Genomic DNA, 25,134 nt, shown 5'->3' with positions numbered 1-25,134 from the left:
GAATATTGTTAAAACTTAAACTTTTTAGATATTAACCGAACAAAATATGGCGTTTCTTTCAGTATTTGTAGATACTACCATTAATTTTAGTTATGAAACCAGACATCAGATTTCCCATTGTTTATATAGCGTGCTCTTATTCCTGATGGGAATAAAGATCTCAGACAAAAATATATCTCGTGTTCTGTTCCCTTTCCACCAACGGGCCTACAATAGATGTAAACCTAACCAAGGAAATAAGGTGTGACTATGACATGTTTCTCATAGGAACTTAATAAATAAGTAAATAAAAACCACTCCAATTTCAACTTCGTTTATTATTAATCATCATTATTATTAAAAGTGAATATTATCATAATATCTATGAAAGTAGGCGAATAATAAATTACTATTTACATAGAAAGAGAATAAGTAGGTATTATCAGTTATAAATAGGTATGATAACAAATCAATTGATGGCGACGAACTGATGGGTGATGTAATTTGCTACCGGTTCCTTCTTTTCTTATTTCATGAATAGATTCAGCTCGCCACCAAAAAGCAACGTAATTTTGGTACCTAAAATAACTTTAATTAAACCATCAATCATGTCCTTGGGTATGGTACTAATTAGAAATCTTATTTTGATAAATGAAATGGCACCAAATAACGAAAACTGTAATTAAAACTACTTTCAAAAACTATGACTAGGTCAAGGAATTCCGATTAAATACGAAGAACATTTTACATTCAGATTAATTTTGTTTAAAAGTAACAAAAACAAAACTTTTTTCTAACTGGCCTGTTATTTAAGGTATCGTATCGTATTATACTTCTCTCATAGTTCAGGCACAAGAAATATATTAGGCATTGATTTAGAAAATAGGGAAATGAAGTACAAATAAAATTACGTTTTGTTGGAGATGTTATGAAAAGGATTTGTTCAACATTACTAATTAAATGACCGAACGCCTGAGCTCAATCTAAATGTAATTAGGGTGACTTTACCCGCCTATTGTGTTTCCTATGAGGCTATTTCCTATGTATATAATGCATGTCTCAAGTACTCAAAGTATCGTTTTGAAGGTCTCATTTCGTTCTCAATTCCCCTCCCTAGTTGCATCTAGTTTGCTCGAGACGTATACCTACCAGTTCCCTCAAAAAGCCGTAAAAAGCAAGTCAAGAAGTATTAAGTTATCAAGCGTTAAAACAGTTATGCTTTTGGAGCAGATAATTGCTACAGAAAGAGACTATTTCTATATATAATAATTATTCCATAGTTATGCATGATTATTTAATAAGATTATTGAAAGTTCGGCGGTACCTAGATAAATAAATTTATAATAAATTATAAAAGGAGATAAGGCTAAAACGAAGAACCTAATTAAGGCTCATGGTATAAGTTTCACGAAGTGATTGCATAACTCGATCTGTCGTTAAGAGTTCCCTTCGTTAGCCTTCTTAAACTTTTACAGAAAACAACTTAGTATTCAGCAATAGTTCAGGCAATGCTCAATTTTGATGAAGCAGAAAGTAATAACGCAATACAAGAAAGTAAAAGATTATTATCTTAGAAAACCTAGTTCAAGATGAAGTAACAAGCGCCGTGGTTACAAGCTGCGTTTTCAACAGCCATCCAACGCAAGATCTGCTACTTAACCCTATCCAAAATGCACAGCCCGCGACAATTTCCTACACTAGTGCGTTTGATAAACGCATCTTAACGTCTACAAACACTGTTGAAAGACACAAATTGACGTGATCGAAACTACCGATATCAACCTAGCTAATTGCAAAACCTCAAACGGCCAATCTCCAATAATTGCAAAACAGCTGAATGGCTAAGAATAGCTAAGAGTTCACACCTTGTAATATTAGAATTCCATTAATCATATCATAAGAATTTCAGTTTACTTTATAAGCAAAAGATAACAATTAGGTTCTTATAAAGCTGTAAGGTAAGTATCTTACACGATAGTAGACTTAACAACTACGTTATGTTGAGAATCGCTAAACGGAAATATCCAAAAGTCCTCCAAAATATATGTTTTCAGAATACGCGAAGAAGGATGGAGATAGATGTAGGTACCCCTAAGTTTAAAGAGTTATTTGTATAGACATACGTAGAAACTATATATTTGGCAATGACGATATAAAGATTAGTGCTCTCCAAGAAAGGTGCGTGCCGCGGCGGTCGCCGGCGGCGCCTCGCAGGAAACGTGACAGTGGACTAACTCGAAGGTAAAATGTATTACACAGACTACGTAATCTACTACTGCTCTAACAGATGGGTAACTTGTCATGAACATAGACACATAAGTCATTTCCTTTATTTTGTCTCTTTGATAACTCGCCAGAAGAATTGCGCACTACGCATCACGGTCGCCTCAACGATCACCATTTTACCGATACTTATACTATGTATTTTTACCAATTACATATTACAATTCACAATACTCATTTCAATATCAAATTGTTAGGAGTTTTTACTCCCAACCAATAGGTTTTCAAATTTACTACATTTTATTATTTAAAATAAAATTTCTAATCAGTATTTTGAATCAACGCTTAATTCTTAATTTTAATTTACGATTCTTTTAAGTTAAAATGTTGCATTTCGTCTTCAATGAAGTTTTCCAAAATTGTAGACGTGCAAGTTTTACATTTTGATAAAAAACGTTAAGTACAATTTCTTTTATGGCTTTGCCATTACGGTGTTAAATTTTAATGAGAAGATTTAATATTAAATATGGGGCTGTAAAAACCCAAAAACGCACGTTAGCCAAAAATTTTATATTGTCTTTAAATGCAAATTTAACTTTAATGGGGCGCAACACTTAGAAAACTAACAATTTATCAACAACAACAGTAAAGTGATAACGTTATGTTCAGACGAAACACATAAAAATATCAAAAGATGTTAGCGTATGCGCGGTGCGGGCCGCGCGGGCGGCGCGCGCGCATGCCAGGACACGGCGCGGCGTGTCTACGTTCTGACACGGTTGTGAGTGTATCAATAAGTGAACTGTTGATGACGTTAAGATTAGGCGATTGTTCGACAAATGTTGTTTAAATCTTTATTTTATAGAAAGTTATATCGATAAGGTACCTAATGTAGTGCACTACGAAATTAAAAGTATCAAGACAGCAGCTTACTGTAGTGTCGCCGGTCATTCTCTCGCACGAATTTACCTTGGTGGCGGCCGGCTAAGCTCGGCCGCTTGTCATTAATCAAACGTCTATTAAATCTTAGTAAGTGAATAATTACGGGTTATAGCAAGTCCGTTACATAACATACAACTAATATATTTATTATTCAAGATATTTTCATCATTTACTTAAGAAAGAGCATAATTAGATTTGCCAACACGAAGCGGATGGCGAGGATAACAGATTTTAAAATTGTACAGTAACAAAAATATTAGACAGCATCCGGACAATTATCGGGCTACTAATGATGCTTACAAGGGTTAAACATATATCGAAATTGAATGTGGGAGATTCTTACGCTTTGGAATTCTCTTACGGTTCAGTTGTTATCAGATTATTATTTGATCAAAGAGGTATTTTCCTTAATATTTTTGTTGACGTATTCAGTATATGCATACTTAATATATATGCTTAAAATATCGGCTCGAACTTCAATTAATGTTGGTATTTCGTTGTGCTTATCGATTAAGTTGGAAGGAAGCCGAAAACACTTAAATTCGTGACGGTATAGACATTCGATTCTCTTTGATATTAATACTTACCCATATTACTTATAATTTTACTGGGATTCAACACATTCATATTTCTGGTCTATAGAAGTTTTTGTTAAATAATTCGTTCATTTACTATTATTTCAGTTCGTTGTTTCAAAATACTTTTAAATGTATAACTAATAAAAATATTTGAATCAATCCTCTATTAATAGAGGTGTTTAAAATCTGTATCGGTGGGTACAAAGCAGTAACGAAGGGTCGCCTCGCTCTTGATCTATGTTCATATTGGCAAATGTTTCACAAATATTGTTTCAATATTAATCCGTCGCCTATGCTTATGTTAACATTTACCAGATACCATAAATATTAAAATTCAAATACTAAACAGAAACTCAGTAAATCATTTATTTTACGACGATCTAGGTGCATAAATCTTATGTGATAAATTATAAATCGTGAAGGTAGACAGTGCCTACTGAAATCTTGACAAGGTCTAAAACTGTTGCCAAACAAACCAAATCCCTAGATCTAAAATAAGTAACAGAAAGGTTGGTGAGACTCGCGACAGGGATTACTCCGGATCGCGGGTTCGACGACAAGGAATAGTGAAGAACAGAAGCGGCGGAATGATATTAGCTCTCTAAGTAAATGTGAAATCCGGCGAGAGGATGACCGTCGATTAATCGCCTCCTAGTGAGAGAGCCTGCACAATGCGGGGGTCGGCCTTGCTGCCCTCGCGGAACTCCTCCAGCGTCAGCCGGTCGTCGTGGTTCTTGTCCATCTGGTCGAAGATCTTGTCGACGCGCTTCTGAGGAGTGTTGTCGTCCTCAGGCTGCGGGGTCTGGCCCTGGAATTCGGTAAAACGACATTGTGAAACAGAGAAACTTTATTATTGTCATAATGGAAATGAAAAATGGGCACGAAACAAAGGAGAGCATTTGAGTTTAATAAGCTATATATTAGGGACGTCTTGAGCAAAGAGAGAGAGAGAGGGTTTGGTGCAGAAAATACGTTTCAACAAGTTTCGTAAACATTTCTCCTCTATTGCCCTCAATTACCTGAACCGTAAGAACGCTAACAGATTGGACTGCTCCCAATAAATGATGTTCCGGTTTTGCTAGTTACAGAATCAGTCAACTATAAACCATTTCAAAAGCTTCATCAGCAGATGTTCGGGATGAATTCTAATGTGCTAATGAAGCTTGAAGGCACTGCGAGTATAATTATTATAGGATCTTCCTAGCAGATGTTGCTTTGGTATCGCAAAATGAGTTAAAATGTAACAAATCTGAATAACAAGGACGCTAAACTTAACCCATATTAAATAATTTCCCGATGCTCATTTCTGTTCAAAACTTAATACACAATTAATCTAAACTTGCACTCAATAAAAGGCCATGGATGTTAAAAGTTCAATTCCTTTACGAACTCGAAGAAAATCGATCAAGATTATATCTTCATTTTGATGAGGGCAAGGAGACGGGGAAAGTCAATTGCATCTAACTTTTGGGATTTGCTATCGGAAATAAAACGTAATAAGGACCTGATCTGGAGGTGTTAGGGTAGCTCACCTTATTATATGTGGCTTGTTTTGATGAAGCCAAATCATATTCGCAATACTGCTCTTAGGTACGGAATAAGAATTTTTCTCCGATAAATAGTAGGGAGGCTCTAAGTACAGTACAGAAGGTACGTCTTAAATAAATCTGCCAATAGCCGATGAGGACATCATCATCATCTTCTTGCCCTGCCTATCTGAGCTTTTTATCTAATACAACCAATATTATACCAAGTTGATGATGATGATGAAACCACGTTTTAAATGGTTTTCCTGAAAGAAGTAGTTTTTATGCCCAAAAAATACATTACTTTTATAATTGGAGGTACATGTTACTGTTAAATCCCTTATATTGGACAATCGTTTACCTCAAAACCTTGGGAGTCAGGATCATTAAAATAAACTGCAGTTTAAGGTAACTAAAAAGTTTATGGAAAATTCTAGCGTTTATCCAGTCAATTGACTGGCCTGTTGGTCTAGTGGTTAGTGACCCTGACTGCTATATCGGAGGTCGTGGGTTCGATTCCCACCCAGAACAAATGTTTGTGTGATGAGCACCATCATTTGTTCTGTGTCTGGGTGTAATTTATCTATATTATTTATGTATTTAAAAATATATAAGTAAGTTTATCAGTTGTCTGGTTACCATAACACAAGCTCTGCTTAGCTTGGGATCAGATAACCATGTGTGAGTTGTCCCAAGATTTATATTTATATATTTATAATTATTTGAGAAGGAGAGTATGCGAAGTTAAGGTTTTACTGGTGGATTGAAGGGTTCAGGTAACTCAGATTGGACTTTTATATTTATATTGAAGGGATGTGTTATACTTACCACCATCTGATAGATCGCGTCGACGATATTATACATTTCGTCCCGTGTGATGTACCCGTCGTTGTCCACGTCATACAGGCGGAAGGCCCCTGCAATTTATAGGTCACAATTACCCCACATAAATTTACTATAAACTTCCGCTTAGGGTGCTCTGTGAAAATTGGAAATCATTGGATATTCGTGCCCAAGCTACTTTAGTAGTTCGTACCGATTTTATTACCGTTTACATTACAGATGTGATTTAGCTGGTATTATTTTTATAAAAAGTATCTAATAGGCTGTTTCAATTCAATATTAAATATTTAAATGTATGTTTTTTCTTTACCTGGCCACCTACTTACGTGGATACCTAAAGAAAAACACAAAGCGGAAGAGATCTTAACATTACATTACATCATTACATTTTAACAATATTGCAAAAACGTACAATGTAGCTTTTCATCCAGATTTCCCCGTGACGTCACCGATAAAGCTCGTATGAACTCCTCGAATTCAATGGAGCCATCCTGAAAGGAAAGGAGGTAATATATTAGATTCCACTCAATTCCACTCCAACAATATGATCAAAATCGTGTTACGAAAATAAAACAAAAGGGGGATTACGTTCCTACATGTATTGCAGACGTTGAAGGATCGAATTTCTGGATTAAATAGGTGCCATGATATGAAAGACACGGGCGATTAGATGTGAACTCCTTTGTGTCAAATTCAGGTCAAAGGTTCCTGCATGCATACCCGTAATGTATTATAGTAGAAAGGTACGGCATTATGCTCTCTGAAATGTGTAGAATCTCTTTACCAAATTATAAAATGACTTTATTTTACATTAAATTGAATATTGTTAGTTTTAGTGATTACTTTAAGCTGACTCTTGTCTTTGTATGCAATATATAGCTTTGCCTAATTGGACACTTCTTGTGAATTAACATTTTTTATTAGCAATAAATACATATGCATCAGAATTTTTCAAATTTTAGTTCAAGTCCTAAGAAAATTTCACTTGTTTTCAAATTTAATCTTTAAATAACTTTCAAGATAAAATATATAAAACAAATAAAGCGACAAATAACGACTTACTTTATAATTTTAAAGTAATCGCCTAGCAATAAGCTATTCAATAGTTCCTGAACGTTCGTTTGATATTCATTGCACAAGACAAGCATTGTCGAGGGATGAAATGCAATTAAATTCGTATCGTCTTTTAATGAATTTAAACGCTAACGACTTTTCGGTCGAACTCCATTTAAATATTTTCTAATGGACACATGAATATTGAACATTGCAGTCGTTCGTTATCTAATATCAATTAAGGGCCGACATTTGTCGATTACGTAAAAGGTGATTTGGCAACCGTTTTCGATATTGTAGCGAAACCGTTTTAATAGTTCAGAGTTTAATTAATATTGGTATCTTAGTTTATTTGTGTAGAGTAAAGAGTTTTATTATTTTTTGCTCTTTGACGAAGATACTTCGAGTAAACTTTAATTTGAAATATCGTTGCGATAAAACAGTTGAAAATTGTTTTATATCTTGAGAGTCTAGATAACGTCACATCGCATTAGCGTAGTCACGAATAGAAAACTTTAAATCTATATCTATGGTAAAGAATATTTTTTAGATAAGTGTCGTGAATTTGACTTGTCAGTTTCACACATTTGAGCAATTTAATTTCGGATGAAAGTAACTGTTTGTAGACTCTGCCCTGCTTTAGTCTGTAACATAAATGATAAACAAGCAATGATAGCCAAGTCGAATGAACAGACGCTTTTAGAAAATTTTGTGTGTTATTATCTATAGGTACTAATATATAAAGTTGAAGAGTTTGTTTGTTTGAACGCGCTAATATCAGGAACTACTGGTTCAAATTGAAAAAATCCTTTTGTGTTGAATAGACCATTCATCGAGGAAGGAAGGAGATTTTAGGCTGTATACCTACCATCACACTGCGACTAAAAGGATACAATGGAAAATGTGGAAAAAATAGACAGTATACCTATCTACCCTGTCATCATAACTTAAATCTTCTAACCACGCGGACAAAGTCGCGGCCAGCAGATAGTCACTTAATAAAAGTAGTGATAACATCGGGTTACTGACAGATCTTGAATGTTTTTAAGGGTATATACAGTCACTTCTGAGGCTTACAGGCCAAGGCTAAGGCTAAGGCCTCAGGGCATTATCACTTTGCACCCGATTGCAAATATGTCAACAACACGATAAGAAAGCCACATGTTCCATGAAAAAATTAACTGAATTTATTAACATGAAAATGGTCCTACAATATTTTTTAATGAAAACATACTGTTACGGAATCACACAAAGAAAAGCAAAGCAGTAAATAAAAATTAAAACAAACTGTTTATTACACAATGTTTTTGGGTGGGAATCGAACCCACGACTTCTGGTGTAGCAGTCAAAACCTCAAACCACTTGACCGAGGGGACAGACAAGGGATTGTAACTTACATTGTTTTCGTCAAACACTCTGAACACTAGCGACGCAAACTTGCTCGGGTCACCTTGTGGGAAAAACTGTTTGTAGATCTTAATGAACCCCTGAAAAATAATTATCAGAGTTATACGTACATAATATATGTGTGTGGTAAAGTTACATTGTATACAGGTAACGGTCTTTTTTCAATATTTGTGACAGCGTGAAGACCTTTTAAATAAACCCTTTTTAATAAATACTGCATGGATATAAAGTGTCAAAAAATATTTTGGTCACCTGTAATAAAATTTTACATGGTGTCCAATTCATTTCCAAGCAGGATAAATATATTAAAATATGACCATAGACTATTGAAACACGTTGCCAGTGTAGATATAAAAGATAATGAGATTTAATTCATGACATTTATGGTACGTCATAAATAATCATAGTCCATCACTATTTAAACGTAACCTTAATTGTCATAAATATCCACTAGCTAGAATTTCATAAAAGCGGGCTTCATTTTGACAACTTAATAATGTTCGATAAAATTACGAAACTGTTAACGATCATTAAATTTTGTCTATAATTAATTAAACGGGGAATTTTGTTTCGATATAATTATGAGAAAATATTGTTACCTGTTCGGTAAGCAGCCCGTTCGGACAGTCCTTCAGGAAGCCTTTATGCCTAAAAATAAACAGCTAGAGGTTAATACACGTTTTCGGTACAGATACAAACATACATACATACAGACTCATTGGTTAGTTATTCAATACAATGTTTGGCGTAGAAATAAACGTGCGGAGCAAGACTGGTGATCAATGCTCGTTGGTTTTCCTTATGGGGAAAGCTTTTGCTGAGCAGACACAATGGGACATCTACAGTCCGTATATATTATGTATTCACTGAGAAAGGTAGCCTGCGAGTCTGACATTTTTCACCTTCGCCTTCCGCAGGGCTATGGAAACCCCAAGAGGCAAAAAGTGTACTTAATATTCTTATTTCATACGCACCAAAGCCGGATTTCCTTTTCCGTAACTGTAACAAATGAAAAACGAACATTTAATATCATTAACAGTGGGTATAAACGTTAGAAATATACACAATTACTACAAAATTTTATAAAGAAATTATACTTGACATGACGGTAATTTGATAAATTGTAAATAGCTTTGTTTCTAAGAAATTCCGATTTGTTTGATGCAATAACTTTGAGATATTATGTGACATTTGTATGAGCGCATCGCAATTACATGCGCCACCTGGGTTCGGATTGAAACCATTGTTCGCATACAGAACGACGCGAAATGTTGTTTTACGCAGTACTCTAATAAATTTGAGTAAATGCAAAAGTTTTAAAGCGGTTTGCTGCGTCGTTTGGACAAATGTTTTTGCAGTATGTAGGATCCATTCAAATTAAATATTACCTACCTACATATGTCAAATGTTGATCGCAGTAAGATTTCTACATTTGACTTAAACATGTGAGATACTTGGAATATGTCATTTTAAACGACGTGAAATTTTGTTTTTATTATATTTTGGTGAATCAGCCTTACGTAATCATGGGGCCGTGTCACCTAAATTTTCGGCCGTCGGAGATTTTCTAACAACATCGCTCCGTGTGAAACTGTCGCGTTATCACTGGCTTTTAAATATTTATGAGTGTTGAGAATCATGGGTGATTTAAACTGTGGATTTATAATATTTAAAGATAAGGTTGCGTACTGTGGTAGAGCGGAAAGCGGACTTTTATGTTATTATGTGATGAAAGGATTCCACTCACAGACGACAGGACCTTGGTAATTAGGTACTTTTACTAGTAGAAATTAAGTCAAGCTGCCATATTTTAATATATGTTTAAAAAGCACGAGAATTGTTAATTATTTATGTTAACAATTGACAAAGTATTTGCAAGCAACTTGTTAATGTTTTGGACGTTGACAAGTAATCATGTTAATATCACTTCCATTATTATAACAATTCTTGATTCAACGCCATCGGTAAGGTATCCGCTACGTTGGACACACAAACCGCTACCTAAAAGAGTCCGGAAACGTGATCGAATCGAAACTCATCATATATACAAAATTAGCAAACCTTAGGAACATTTTATATCAGAGAAAGTGTTTATAAATATTGTCACTAGGCCGACCATCATCATTTGGTTCGTGTTTTGGTGACGAAGATGTTACCCGTGTTGGTTAGTCCCTTTGATACTTTGTAAAGCTCTAAAACAAGTGAAGTGTGGTTTCCGATTTGTGCTGTGATCTAATATGGTGTTGTTCGTGTTCTAGGTATTATCAGTGGTCACCGTGGTTCTGGCTGAGGCCGGGTATCAGTACACTGCACCTAGTGTACCATCCAACCTGCCAGTACAGCATCAAACAAACCATGGTTCGCAGCTTCAAACGAATGACCAAGACAAACCGCTATCACACTCGGTATCGTATAAAGAGTACACTTATTTAAAGGGCGCTGACAATTTTGGTAGTAATTTTAAAAGTAGCACACCGCAGGGATTTCGACCAGCTGCCGGTGCTGTTTTAAACAATGCTAACGCGCAAACTTTAGCGCCATCGTCCAGCCCCAATTTACATATAAACAGTGGTTACTCGTATAATTCTCCATCTGTTAGTGGTAATACAAATAGTGGTTTCGCACAAACTTCAACACTGTCTGGTGTCAATCTAAATGCTGGCTCCATACAAACCTTTACATCACAGAGTATAGCACCAGCTGTTAGCACTGGTTTTAATAACAATGCTTTCGCTCAGAATTTGCCCTCTAGCATAAATCTAAATAATGGCTACGCCAATACATTTGCTCCAACACACAGTGTGAATTTGAATACTGGATTCTCAAACGGTCTCGCACAATCTAATAGTCTCAGTACTGGTTTCGCCAGTGGAAATGCCGCATCCAGTTCCAATTTAAATACTGGATACTCATACAGCCAACCCCTGCCGAGTGGTTTTGTCAGTAACTCTCAAACTGTATCATCAGCTGCTTCAAACTTGAACACTGGAACCTTACAAGGCCTACAGCCCATTGGAAACAATTTTGCTAGTAGCGGCGGTCAATCTTCCTCAATCTCTGGCAGTTCTAACCTGAATACCGGATATTCATACAGCATACCACATTCTAACGGTGTCAGCTTCACTAGTGGTAATTCTCAATCTGTTTCGGGCTCAGCCAGTTCTAACAAGAACAATGGATTCTCACAAAGCCTACCACAATCCAATGGAATTGGATTTACAAGTGGCAACGCTCAAACATCATCTCTTGGAGTCAGTAGCAACTTGAATAGTGGATATACCTACAGTCAACCGCAAACTGGTGGAATCGGCTTTACTAACGCAAATGCTGAAGCATCATTTTCTTCAGCCAGTTCCAATTTAAACACAGGATTCCAACCAATTGTGGGGTTCAGCAATAACTTAGCTCAACCTGAAACTGCTAATTCCTATAACAATAACGGGTACTCAAGTGGCGTAGCAACATCTGGAAGCAGTTCCAGCAGTTTCAATAGTGGGACTGCACAAAGTAGCGCGGCCAACAGTGGTCATTATAACCACGGTTACATTCAAAGTACTAGTTTCACACTGCCTGTCTCATCTTCAGCCAGTATTAACATAGCACAGACTTCTACAGGAACATCGAACAGTGGCTTAGTTCAAACGCAAACTGGATCAGCTAGTAATGTGAATACTGGTTTTACGCAGAAAGGGCCAGTGAACGAAATAGTATATAAACATATATACGTCCACGGACCGCCGCCAGAGTTTGAGGAAAACCAACAACTGAAGTCAGCTTCCCCACCGAAAAAGAATTATAAAATTATTTTTATCAAAGTACCATCATATAAGCCTAGAGTGAATTTGTCTCCTGCGGTTGAACATAAGACTTTAATTTATGTTTTGGCAAAGAATCCTGAGAGCTCAGAAACAATTATTCCAAAGAGGATTCCGTCGCAGCATGAGGTATTCTTCGTTAAGTATAATGGTAACCCGTTGGATATTGCTGCAAGGGTCAACGAGGAATTGGACAATACGGGCTCAGTGCAAAGTATTGTACCCCTGCAACCGGGACTAGTGAACGGAAACAAATATTAGAGTATTAAATATAAGGTATTGGGAACAACAAAGACATTATCATAGACCTAACTGTCATAAATCAGGGTGTCTTCAATTCTAGATCAAAGCCACATTGTGCCTCCATAGTAATGTTGTATGTTCAAACTCAATTATATTTAATTGTCGACCAACAATTTATGAAAAAATGTATCAAATGTTATGTATTTTATTTTATGTAAATTAATGATGTCGCGAAACACCAATTACAATTGTCTATTTTGCTCTTGTTAAACGATTAATGTTACGAGGTGTTGTGTAGCTGAATTTACAAAATGTCTTTTTGTTAATCCTACGAAATCAGATTCAAGACAAATCTGATCTCGTAGTAATTCTATGAAAAAATAATTGTTTTACTTGTAACATTTGCCATTTTGCCTCTTATGCGAAATATGTTTATCCCGCCTACATATGCGAATTCTTTATCCTATTGTATTTCTTTCAGAAATAACACATATTATTTATCTGATACTGTTAGACAATAATATCTAGTAGAACAAACCAATAAGTTATAATAACTATGTTGACCCCAATAGCCAAAGTTTGTGTTAAGTTAAATAAGTAATTTATTAGTTATGTTCATAATTATAATGTATCAATAAACTTCTTTACCTTCAATGTTGTCTGTTTTAGTGCCACAAGGTGTGCAGTGCTTTCAGTTGTGCCAAGCTTTCTTTAATATTGAAAAGCAAATCACAATAACAGCGTAACAGCAAAAACGTACAACCGACTTCGAATAAAAACTACAGAACGAAACTTAAAAAAAATGAATATAATCTGCTCATCTAGCCCGAATTTAAGTACTGAGGTAACAAACTGCTGGCAATTGAAAACCTCCTTCTTTATAAAGTAATTTGAAAATAATTAATTAATTACTAAATAAACTAAAGCATTCCGTCGCAAGTCATTCGGTATTCAATTCCGTAGTAAAAGTACTATAAAATAAGTATCCAACATTTTCATATAATTTATCGTCAGTCATTAAATAAAATTGCACTCCACTCCATTGTCAACTTTGTTTAAACTATGCGTTGGTTGAATCGTAACTATGTTGCGGTTTTTCGCTCATTTAAGTAGCAATGCCATGCTGTGTTCAACTGAGTAGCTCACACCGCATTACCGGTTAAATAACAGATCAAACTATTAAGCACATCACTTTAATACGTCTCGCTGACAACTTTAATAGGCAGGACTGATTTTTCCGTACAAAATTACAACTAGCCTTTGTAACATTTTGATCAGTGAAATTTGGAAGGATAAAGAATAATTATAATAGATATTTTTTTGTATTAAATACCTCCGGCAATAATTCACAAGAAATCATCCTAAGCTGAATTGCAAAGAAATTGATACTCTCAATTGATAATCTTATTTCCAAATCCGATATTCACAACAATTTTTTTATCACTAACGCACATTTTATCACAACTTTTAAATGGCTCGACCAATTCATATCAAAAAAGTATACCCACACATTACAATCCATTCTGGAGATTCAATGCCGCAGCCCGCAGAGCATAGGCAGACAGAAAGACATATCAAACTTATAACATGTAGGTACAACTTTATGCATCGAGCATAAAAGACGAAATAAAGACATGATTTATACGTGCAATTAGACTGAAAACGGAGATCGTCAATTCTTAGATTTCTATTACTTCCGAGAAGGCTAAGTATCTTTTGACAGCCATCAGATCATTTACAAATAAGGTCAATAAACTGGTACCGATCCCTTGACGTATATTGGAGGTCAGTGATACGTCTACATAAGCACTCGTCAGAGAAAATTTTATATAACAGCACTATGCCTACGAATGATGTGACCAAACGAGTTTCAAATACAACTGTTGTTTACATTTATTGGTTACACAACCGTTGTATAAGCACATGTAAATTATCAGCCTAATAAAATCGTAATAACCAGATTAAAGTAACGAAATGTTTGCATTGAGTTTTATTACAATAATATATTCATGTGTTCGTGTGAAAGTTATGTGGATTTATAAGCTTAGTAGGTTGTGATTGCGTGGATAGTGGACTAAGGTCCCAGTTTAATTCAGCTCCAGATAGGTTATTAATATAACTATAGATTGGATTAAGTTGAGTTATTACAGCACGGTTGTGTATAATGGGTTGGGCAGCTGAATGCACATTGTCCTTGCCTGCAAGTTCGGAAGTACGCAAACTACGAGATTGTCAGAGTTATGGTAGTCTCTTAATCACTTGAAGGATCATTTCGAGAGGAAGAGTAGACTGCAAAAATAAACAATTAGGAAACTGAGGCGATTTTTGTTTTAATTTTCTCTATATCTGGTAAAAAGGCTATTGCCAAAGACTATTTCCGACCGTAGTGTGGACTACCTATCCCGGCGACCTTTATAAAAGCAAAACAAAAGAATCTGGTAAAAGGTCAAAAAGCCCAACGGATGAAACAAAAATCTATTGGTCTGCCTCTCGCTGTACAGGTGACATCCTCGTGCATCGAACAATGTTAGGATAACAACGATTTTTAACCCCTTCCAATTAAAAATGTGTACTGCCATTCTACGTTTCGTGTTTCCTGGGTGACAGATGTAAATGAAAAGGTTCGGTTGAATTGAACGTGTCCAAAATAAACCGCCCTCGCCGGCCGCGGTGTAACGTATTCGGACGATGACAGTAAATTACAAAAAAATATTTGAACACTGACAGTGACAACAGGAGAATGTTATGGACCTTATTTTATGTAACACCAATATTCTTTCAAATTAATAAATATCTAAATTATATAACAAGTATAAAAAAACACTTACTTAGTAGGTACCCTTTGTTCCGTTTTCGAAATAAAAACAATAATTTTAAAACGAGAAAGGATTTTGTTGATAGCCAGTAACTGAAATTGGTGTAAATTTCATCTACAGGAAGCCATCTTTTCATACTATTTTACTGATTGTAATAAAACAACACCCACTATGAAATTATTTAAATATAACGTTAACCGTATTTTGATAAATACCCAAAAGATATCAAAAGTTATTTGAGACTAAACTTACAATTGGATGTTTAGAAAGAAAACTATAAATAATTCCGCCGTAAGTCAGCGATGTATTGAATAGATTGCTGTCCTGTCTCTAGACGCTTCAAAACTCCTCATTTCCTTATTAAAAACTCAGCGGAGATTAAAGATATTTCAAATTGATTAAGATTTTTACTACTTTTTGTACCGTTGTTTTTGTTTGTCGGTATTACCATATTTATCTTAGCTGTATTATGTCTGTAAGACAATAGGAGGCTAATAGGCTTTTTACTGCAAAGTGAATACCTTTTTAGCTTCTTAATAAAACGAAAATAAGAAATTCGAACCTATTGTTTATTCAAGTATTACTGATTTCATTTTTAATTCTTTCGATTTCACTTTGGTTTTCGTCTTATACATTCCAAATTCTATTGTACTAATCTGTTACTTCAAAAAAAATTACGTGTGTCAAGTTTGTCGATAATAAGCTAAAATAGTTCAGCATTGCACCATAACTTCAACATTGTCCGGTTTATCTATGGTGTCCTCAACCACAGATTGTAGTCCACTCTCGGAATACACTATAACGCCAAAAACTAAAAAAAACGCTATGAAATCATAATTGAACTTTTACGACCACCTTTCTACCTCCCAAGACATCGGTTTAGGTAAAACTATTGATGAACCTGTATCCGAACATTCATGCCGTAGTCAAAACGAGACAGCGCACTACACTAAAGATAGCGTCGTCCCGCTCTTACAAAGTGAACAATCTTACTACTAGAGAAGGGACTGAAATTACTTTTCTTTTCCAAATAATTAATATCGAGTATTTCGGCTTCATTCGGCCCTATTTAAATTACACTTGTATCTTACTTGTTACTTCAAAAAAGCATTTGAACAGGTCCAATATGTACATCTATATAAATTATCAGTAGATAATTTATTAAAGAAGGGAAATATTTTTTGAATTTTAAACAATTTTTGTATCGGGGTATCATATTCTATGTATATTCTTAAACACATCTATTAAAAGTAAAGAAACGCTGTACTTGCCGACGTAATAATATAAATAGCCGAGCCACTGGTTAATAAATCAGAGGTCCAGGTCAAAGCTAGCTGACCTCAAACAAAAGGAAATTACTTAATTATCAGAACCATCTCTGTTTATCAAGATCTGCCGGTAACTTGCTCGCTTGTCCTTGCCACTAAATAATGGCTTTTAATCTAAACATTTTATACTATTTCTACTGTTTGAAATATCCACTTCAAATACACCTTGTAATGAATAAGCTTTAACGGCTGTTTGTATTATTTAGTTCTGTAAATAAAACAAAAAAGTTTTTAAAAGAACAAGCTCCATCGAAACCCAGGCAAAATATAACCTTTTTGATTAAAATAAAATTGTAAGATTTTATAATTAAATTAAATGACTTGTGAAACTTGAAAGTAATCTCAAAAGATCTAAAAATACTCATTCTAACATCTCACGTTGCAATAAAAAATCATATTTAAAAAAAATATTACCCGTTCCTAAGAAACAAATGAAAAATTGCAGAAAATCCTCATGAATATGGCAAATTTGTTCAAACGGACATTGTCGGTCGTGCAATATCATTTGAATGTAAATCATTTTAAGTGGCGACTGTCAGTTGAGAACAATCCAATATGAAACTCGGAGAGGAGTTGGTTATGGGATTTATGATATACAAATCTATTAGCTAACTTGCTCTCAATATTGTCTACTAAGCTTAATATAATTTTTTTAACGACTGAAACAGTATGCCCAACACAGCATTGTGGATCACACAAATGCTTGCAGTACGTTGGGTTCATATGTCTTATGTTTTATGTACCTATATGTTGATAATAAAGGCTTTGGATTGATTGATTGACCCCTCGAAACGTCGTGCTCAGTGGGTTTGGCGTGTACCTCTGAACTGAGAGGTATACATCACCACGCCAAACCCGCTAAAGTAAGTATTTAAGGCAAGAAAGGTAAGTATTTTGACAGACAGGCGTAGAGCTCGGGCAACATGCTGTTACAGACTTACCAAGAGAGATGACGATAGGTCTTTAGGGGCGGCAAACAAGGACACCATCTACATACTTAAGTCATCATTGGCCTAGCCTTTTCCCAACTATGTTGGGGTCGGCTACCAGTCTAACCGTTTTCAGCTAAGTACCAGTGTTTTACAAGGAGCGACTGCCTATCTGACCTCCTCAACCCATACGGCAATAACTTAGGCAATACGATACCCCTTGGTTAGACTGGTTGTCAGACTTTTTCAAGCTTCTGACTACCTGTAACGACTGTCAATGATGTAGGAATAACAGCCGGGACCCACAATTTAACGTGCCTTCCGAAACACGGAGGAACTTGTTATGACAAAGATGGTCACCCATCTACGGACCAACCGCGTCAAGCATAGCTTAACCTGTAATCGATTCACTTATGCGGTTACAGCTTAGCCACGAGCTACGAGCCACAAGGCCCACAAGTATACGTAGTATTCTTAAAGTAAACATTGTAGTAAGATTAGCAATACTAGCATTAAGAACATTTTCATTTGAAATTATATTTCGACTAGCTGTTGCCCGCGACTTCGTCCCCGTGGGTAGAATATTATTATTATATTAGTTATGATTTATACCTGCCCTGTTTTTTTCACATTTTTCATTGTATCTTCGCCCCTATAAGTCGCAGCGTGATGGTTTATAGCCTAAAGCCTTCCTCGATGAATGGTCTATTCAACACAAAAATAATTTTTCAATTTGGACCAGTAGTTCCTGAGATTAGCGCGTTCAAACAAACAAACTCTTCAGCTTTACATATTAGTATATAGATATAGATTACTATTCATACTTTTTAATTGTCTCCATACTCTGTTCGTTATTTTTGCACGCATATGATATGTTCTTAATAGTTGCTTTTTTTATTTAAAAAATACAGTCATTAACAGTAGGTACTACGTAACGTGAGATTCGACTACGCACTCATTAAAAAGCTTTTAATAGTTAAAGCGAAAAAACAAAAGTTCAGCAACTAATAGCTTTTTCAATATCACATAAATATAAATTGTGGATATTCAAGCTATGAATAACGAATATGCAACGATAAAAATAATTGTTCTCTGCTGAATAAAACAGCGATCTAACGGCGTGGTTATATTCAAACTAAAATTTCTGTTCACATGACTACTATTAATATGATTTGTGCTCTACCTAAATAGTTTAGCATAGTATAAAGCTAGGCGTTATTGGAGAAAGCTTCTACCAAAATAAAAATTTTTTAGAATTTTTGTCATCGTAGCCTGACTAGCACAAAATATTATTTCATTCTTTTTTACATTTAATTAACCATTTTAACACGCTTTTATTAGCTTCACTTGTAAGTATGTAAGAAAATCTTGGAATCTGAATTTTTTCAATTCTTCTTAATTTAAAAAGCACGACATTCTTTTTCATTTGAGCAAAAAGGTCATCTGAAAAAGAGCAAAGAAATGTTCATCATATACTTACTATAACCTACATAGATTTTTTAAGGATTATATAATTAAAGCAGAAAATACTACTAGGAACATTTGAAATCCCACTTTGTAATACTGACCGGTAAATGTCAAACGGGAATCTGAAGTTTGATATTACGGTTCCAGGATCTAATGGAGTTATCATAACTTATACAACTAATAAGCTTCGAAGTTATAAAGCAAGGAAATAGATGTAGAATATAAATACAAGTTTATTTAAGTGGACGAAATTAGAATTAGAATTAAAAAAAGATAAATGTTACGGTATTTGTGTAGATTTAAAGATCTTTCGGGTTTGTAAAACGAAATCTACTACTTAGAAAGAAAAAAATATAAATAAAATTAATCTTTGGCTAATAAATACTTTGTAAGAACATAAAAGTGCTACCCACATAATTTGAATACGATTAAAAATAAACTGTTTGATCAATTTTGAGATTTGCGGAGATATTATTAAATCCGTTTGGAAAAAGGGTTTTATTTAAATTTGGAATGAAACGTCAAATCTCTGACATTGTGTTTGGTTTTATGTAAGTCTGGTTTAATGCTTCTGGAATTAAAATAATAAAATATTCTACAACTTTCACACAACGCCGTCTTATCTCAAACTGAGCAAAGCCTGTATTATGCGTACTAGACAACTGATAAACATACTTTACATACTTCAAGATATATTTATAAATACATCTATACATAATATAGATAAATTCCATCCAGACACAGAACAAATGCTCGTGCTCATGACACAAACATTTGTCCTGGGTCGGTATCGAACTCACGACCTCTGGTATAGCAGTCAAGGCCAGTTACCACCAGACCAACAGGCCAGTCGATATCACGGCCGAGGTAGAGTAATACAGGACAGAATGTTAGTTACACGGATACATATTAGCATATTAAACGGGCACCAAATACGACATCAAATAGGCCTTTTGATGTGGGGGCTGTTCACATACCTATGCTTGAATAAAGTTGATTAAACCCTTTTTTCAGTGCCTTCTATTTGGAGGCCAAGAGTAAAATAACCTTGATCATTATAAATAATTAGAATATTGTCAAAGTGTGCGATATTCTTATTCTCTTTTTGGGATTGATCTACGAGTATGTGATTACCCTGCGGACTGGCATTGATGCACCGAATAAAAAATACATAGGCAGATGATAACTTTATTTGTCGATGTATAATTGTAGACTCTCTTAAAACTGCTATGATATTTCTTTAAGATGTAGACGGACCTACTGTCCAAGATATTTTTTGTTTCTGTGGAGAACAGTGATTTCCAATTGATATACTTTTTTACGAATACCTTATATATGATCCATCTTTCGGCTATCGACCCAGTATTTGACCTTATGGAGGCAGAATGCATGAAAAATAATCTCAATTAAAAGAAGATCAAGCTTATGTAATCGAATTAAAAAAATACGTGGTTTAACCCTGAAAACATTTTGCTTGCACGCACACGCAGCATTGAATAATTCTTGTGGTCCGTACCTTCTATCAATAAAGTATTGCGGTTCTCTTTTGTTTATTTACATTCAATTCGTATTGACATGCAATATAATGGATATTGGTTAAATTTTAATGCTATTGTGAACCGTTTAATCATTACGAGCCATTGTGATGGTGAACACGCGTTAATTTGTTACACGTCGCCTATTGTGCGCCCGCCTTGTTTATGTTATCACTTTTATAATTTTGACAATACAATTGTGGAGTAAGTATGTACTTGTCGACGATAATACGCCAAGGGGTGTAGGTAGGTATCGGTATTTAAGTACCTATTTTGGTTGTTCAGTAAGAAATACCTATAACACTTTCAAGATTAAATAAAAACAAACGAATCAAATAGTCTCACATATTTATGGCCGCGCCAACCGTTGCTTCAATTCGAATATAGTCTCTGTTGTTATAGCGGCGATAGAAATCCATCATCTGTTAAATGTTCAACCTTCTAGCTATCCCGGTTCATGAAAGACAGCGCGATGACAGATAGACGGACAGATAACGAAGCCTAATAACTTGGGTATGTATGCATGTATTACCTTCCGTATGTTTTTTTGATTTGATAGCAATAGGAACTAAACTTCTTTATTGGACCGTAACACATTCATCGACGCAACTATCTAGTTTTAAAATCTATGAGAGTATCTAACCGAGAGCAAAGAAGAAGATATTTATTGAATTTATTAGCATAGTAAACGGAGCTAATAAAACCGTTAGTTGAAATGCATTGAGTCGAATAAATCTTCTATTCAGGGGCGCTCTTTATTCCTGCAAAAGCTAGTGGCTTACTGAACCCCCGAAAAAACCCCTTTAGGCTATTGGGCACTCAATTGACTTAACTAAACCGAGGATTATCCGGTTTGTACGTAGTTTACGTTTGCTGCTTAATTGCTCCGACTCATCAAAACATTTTAACGAACCTTGTTCGGCACTGACTTCGACAATATTCTTTATCCTTTTAGACTCGAACAACAGGATAAGATGATAAAGCACCGCTACTCAGAGTTGTAATGTTAAAAGAGATGTTTCTAGTATCTATTTGCAGAATTAAAAACACAATATGTCCAATACTGAATACTTTTTAGTTACCAGTTTTCGAGAGTAAACATGTAAATGATTATTTTGTATCATTTTACTTTATTCATGCATTTACAAGATGAAAACTTCAGCATCAAGCTTCAGAGCGTCTAAAGTTTGTAATCACCAGTGTATGCTGCGTCATATTTTTATTAAATTCCCTTAAGAAAATGTCACGTAAAAGTCCGGTCGAGCTTCAGTGACGCCCATTTAATAAATTAGTTTCATACATTAGCTCGCAAAAGGTGTTGTAAGCTCAGGGGGCTATTACCGCGTCGTAAAGCAAGATATGCAGTTGCGGAAAAGAGTCGCTGCATAGCCATGTATAGTGCTGTCCTGCTCCTGAAATTGCGACAGTATTATTTGAAGATGTCGTAGTATGTATGGAGAAGTTACCCAAAGGCATTAACTTTATCTACATGCGCTGTTATTCAACGCGGCTTATCTGAGGACTGATCCCACTCCATGTTCTAAAACCCATAAAATCTTTACTACCCCCTGGACAAAACTTACACGGAACTACACTTTTGGAGCTGTTTCGAAATTGTACTTTTTTCTTTACAGAGAATTTGTATTAATCTGCTGCATGTGTATGTGTTTCAAGACCCATCAAATCTATATACTTTTTATGGAACATCAATTATATTGATAAAGATCACCTGGATTTGTACATAGATAATTACGTTTAATTTCATACTACGGACGTAATAAGCACCAAAGGCCTGTGTTTACTAACACACACTGTGTTGCGTAGAAAATGAACCGACCACTCGGGCACGAGCAAGTTCAAATTTCAAAAACATTCTGTCTGTATAATGCCAGAATTTCAGGCAACATATGTTATTTTATGTATGTTTCGCATATAAATCTCGGTTACACGTGTGCACAAGATACAGAGATTGCAATAGTATTGCAATAAATCCAGCCTGCGGATTTCACAGGGCGCTACTTTTTACGACATCTCATACGACCGGGCCCGCGCCCCGACATCCGACTGCCACACTTTGCAACGTTGCTTTATTCTAACTGATTTTATTCCTAATTCTTGCAACGTTACTATCAACCACAAAGTTTGGAATTAGAAAACTTTTGATTGGAATCGAGGGCCCCCGATCTACGAACTTCCTTGTTGGTTTTTGTCATAATTAACTTGTGTTTCTCGTACTTTTGGCACCGTGTTTACTTAAATACACAATTTATTTTAATGTATGTTTAAATTATCCGAATAAACTTATTATTCTACATTTTACACTTGAGGACTTTATTATTTATGAAGTTATGTGAATAGAATATGTTGTGAAAGAATTTGTAAAGTAATATTTCGTTAGAAGTGCACTCAATGTAATTGGAATATGGAATCGAGAATATGCGAGATCGACTTATGTGTAGCAAGATTAGATTTGACTCTTTATATTAAATACTTGGTTACCCTAACTAGGATGCTAAAGTCGAAAGTAAGACACGTTGTTGCGCCTGAAGAAAATGGATTTGTGCTAGATAGTTTGAGTTCCAAAAAAGGAGATAGGATACTTTTTTGAAGCCTTCAGCGTAAGCAAGGACGCATACTGAAACAACCAATTCTGCTATTTACAATTGCCGATGAATGAATGGAAATTAGATTACATTGGCACTTTTTGTATTATTCTAAGCATTTTTCTAGCATAATAATTGGAAATTCAGTACGGGGCGGAAAACTCACGGTCAATGCAGTGTGCCAATTATTTTGTGTTAAAATGTTTAAGAGAATAGGAATAGTTTCAACTTTAATCCAATTGCCATTCATTACTCGGCAGTTTTTTGACATAAACCTTTATTGCTGAAGAATATATTTTTTTAAATGAAGAATTAAATGTTTATTTAAAAGTTAATTTTAAATTTATTTTCTTCTTTTAAATTTAATTGTAGTTTTATTTTATTGCTAGGATCTACATATGTACACTTAAAATAGGTACTAAAAACAAGAACAATAATTAAAATTCATTTTAGTTTTTGTTTACAGCTATAAAGTATTAAAACCAGTTTCGATGCCCAGTACGTTTCCAGTGCAAACATCGTAAAAAATATATGATTATTATGAGACTTGTTTGATTACCATTTTCACATTAGTGTCGTGTTTATAGCTGTACGTAAACATTGCTATTTTCACATGAATATCACACTATTTGGGTTTTATAATGAACATTATTTTTTTTGATATTTTTTAGTGTTTCGTACTCCGTATTAAAATGAGTAAAAGCTTGATGCACCGCTGTTTGTCCGTAACTAGACTAATTACAGACATAAAGTTGTTTCTCTCAAATTTATTTGTCAACAAATCGATTTGTTTTTCTCTAGCCTGTTGGAACGGGACCTTCAGTGTCATGATCCCGACTCGTACTTGATCGGTTTTCGCAAATATTATTTTATAATAAATTATTTAATATTTGCCAGTGGGATGATTTTATATGACATTATGAGAACATTGATAAAGAAATCATGGAAAATCACCCAAGGCCCAGTTTAGTACAATATATAAAGTGATAACTAATAAGAATATTATTACAACATTTAAAAAAAAATCCAAAAATATCACAGAAATATATAACAATCTCCGGCTAAGTTTATAGGACTCTTTAGACGAAGCACAAGAAATAGTTTTCATATGAGTTTACATCATTAAAACACGACGCTTTTCAGAAAAGTGTTGAAATGTCGCGCACCTCACTGTAATTAGCCAAATGGATGTCACAAGAACTCGGAACAGAAACTTTACTTTGTGTAATTCAAATGCAGAATTTTATTACACTTGCTTATTAGTTTGTTAGATGCTCCCGATTTATCAAATACAACGTACAAAGAAATCTCTATTTTGGCTAGTAGACAAAATATTATCATTCTATTTATGACGGAAAGTCAATTATTACACACGAAGCATGAATAACAACAATTTATAGTTAAAAAGATATACCAGCGCGTTACTAATTACTTTATCCAGAAATTGTTGCTTAATTTAGAGGATCTACAAAACGGTGCTAATTTAATGAAATACGAACGAGAAGACAGTACAGGAATTAACGATATTATATTTATTTATTATCTGATATTTTTTTGATCACTGACGTGACTTTAACCTTGTTAGTTCAGTGTTCTAGTCATTGGATACATTAACTGGGCTGCTCTTGTAAGACGACTAAAAGTCACGGTGTATAGTTAGCGCTTGGCAGAAAGTAAGGTGTCAACAGGCCCAGGATCTCAAATAAATCCAAATTAAAATGGTCTAGTAGTTTGAGCGTAAAAAAAACCAAACCTACCAACGGAGTGTCTTCCTTATTATATTAGTTTCCTTGCATAACCTAAATGGCTCTGGAATTCTGAATTACATTAGGTAAATCCTTGGAATC

At 34.8% G+C, this 25,134-nt stretch overlaps 2 protein-coding genes across 6 annotated transcripts in view; one reads left to right on the top strand and one right to left on the bottom strand.

Annotated features, from left to right (window-relative positions):
- Nucleotides 1–297: 297 nt before the first annotated feature.
- Nucleotides 298–25,134, bottom strand: part of LOC113494039 (frequenin-1) — a 178,569-nt gene continuing 153,732 nt past the window's right edge. For 2 of the 3 annotated variants that reach the window (XM_026872164.1, XM_026872165.1), the window contains 6 exons: nucleotides 9,526–9,550; nucleotides 9,151–9,199; nucleotides 8,542–8,631; nucleotides 6,504–6,582; nucleotides 6,077–6,165; nucleotides 298–4,530 (listed from right to left, as the gene is read on the bottom strand). In XM_026872164.1, the coding sequence (XP_026727965.1) occupies nucleotides 4,363–4,530; nucleotides 6,077–6,165; nucleotides 6,504–6,582; nucleotides 8,542–8,631; nucleotides 9,151–9,199; nucleotides 9,526–9,550 (500 nt within the window). In that variant the 3' untranslated portion in view covers nucleotides 298–4,362. Of the gene's footprint in view, nucleotides 4,531–6,076; nucleotides 6,166–6,503; nucleotides 6,583–8,541; nucleotides 8,632–9,150; nucleotides 9,200–9,525; nucleotides 9,551–9,648; nucleotides 9,873–25,134 lie in introns of those variants that run through there. The other variant, XM_026872163.1, reaches the window with a different exon arrangement.
- On the top strand, nucleotides 9,982–13,263 carry LOC113494033 (uncharacterized PPE family protein PPE12-like). Of its 3 annotated transcripts, none has more exons than XM_026872154.1 (2): nucleotides 9,982–10,314; nucleotides 10,810–13,263. In XM_026872154.1, the coding sequence occupies exons 1-2, from the start codon at nucleotides 10,267–10,269 to the stop codon at nucleotides 12,625–12,627; spliced, it is 1,866 nt and encodes a 621-aa protein (XP_026727955.1). In that variant the 5' UTR covers nucleotides 9,982–10,266; the 3' UTR covers nucleotides 12,628–13,263. The 3 variants fall into 3 exon arrangements, 2 of the variants coding, with proteins under 2 accessions (XP_026727955.1, XP_026727956.1); XR_003400625.1 differs by having other exon boundaries at nucleotides 10,283–10,322; nucleotides 10,810–10,869; XM_026872155.1 differs by lacking the exon at nucleotides 9,982–10,314 and adding an exon at nucleotides 10,344–10,715.

This window comes from Trichoplusia ni, chromosome 5, assembly GCF_003590095.1.
Source record: "Trichoplusia ni isolate ovarian cell line Hi5 chromosome 5, tn1, whole genome shotgun sequence".
In the NCBI taxonomy this organism is placed as follows: Eukaryota; Metazoa; Arthropoda; class Insecta; order Lepidoptera; family Noctuidae; genus Trichoplusia; species Trichoplusia ni.
Note: the sequence above shows the minus strand (reverse complement) of the source record. Positions and strands in the feature narration are given on the sequence as shown.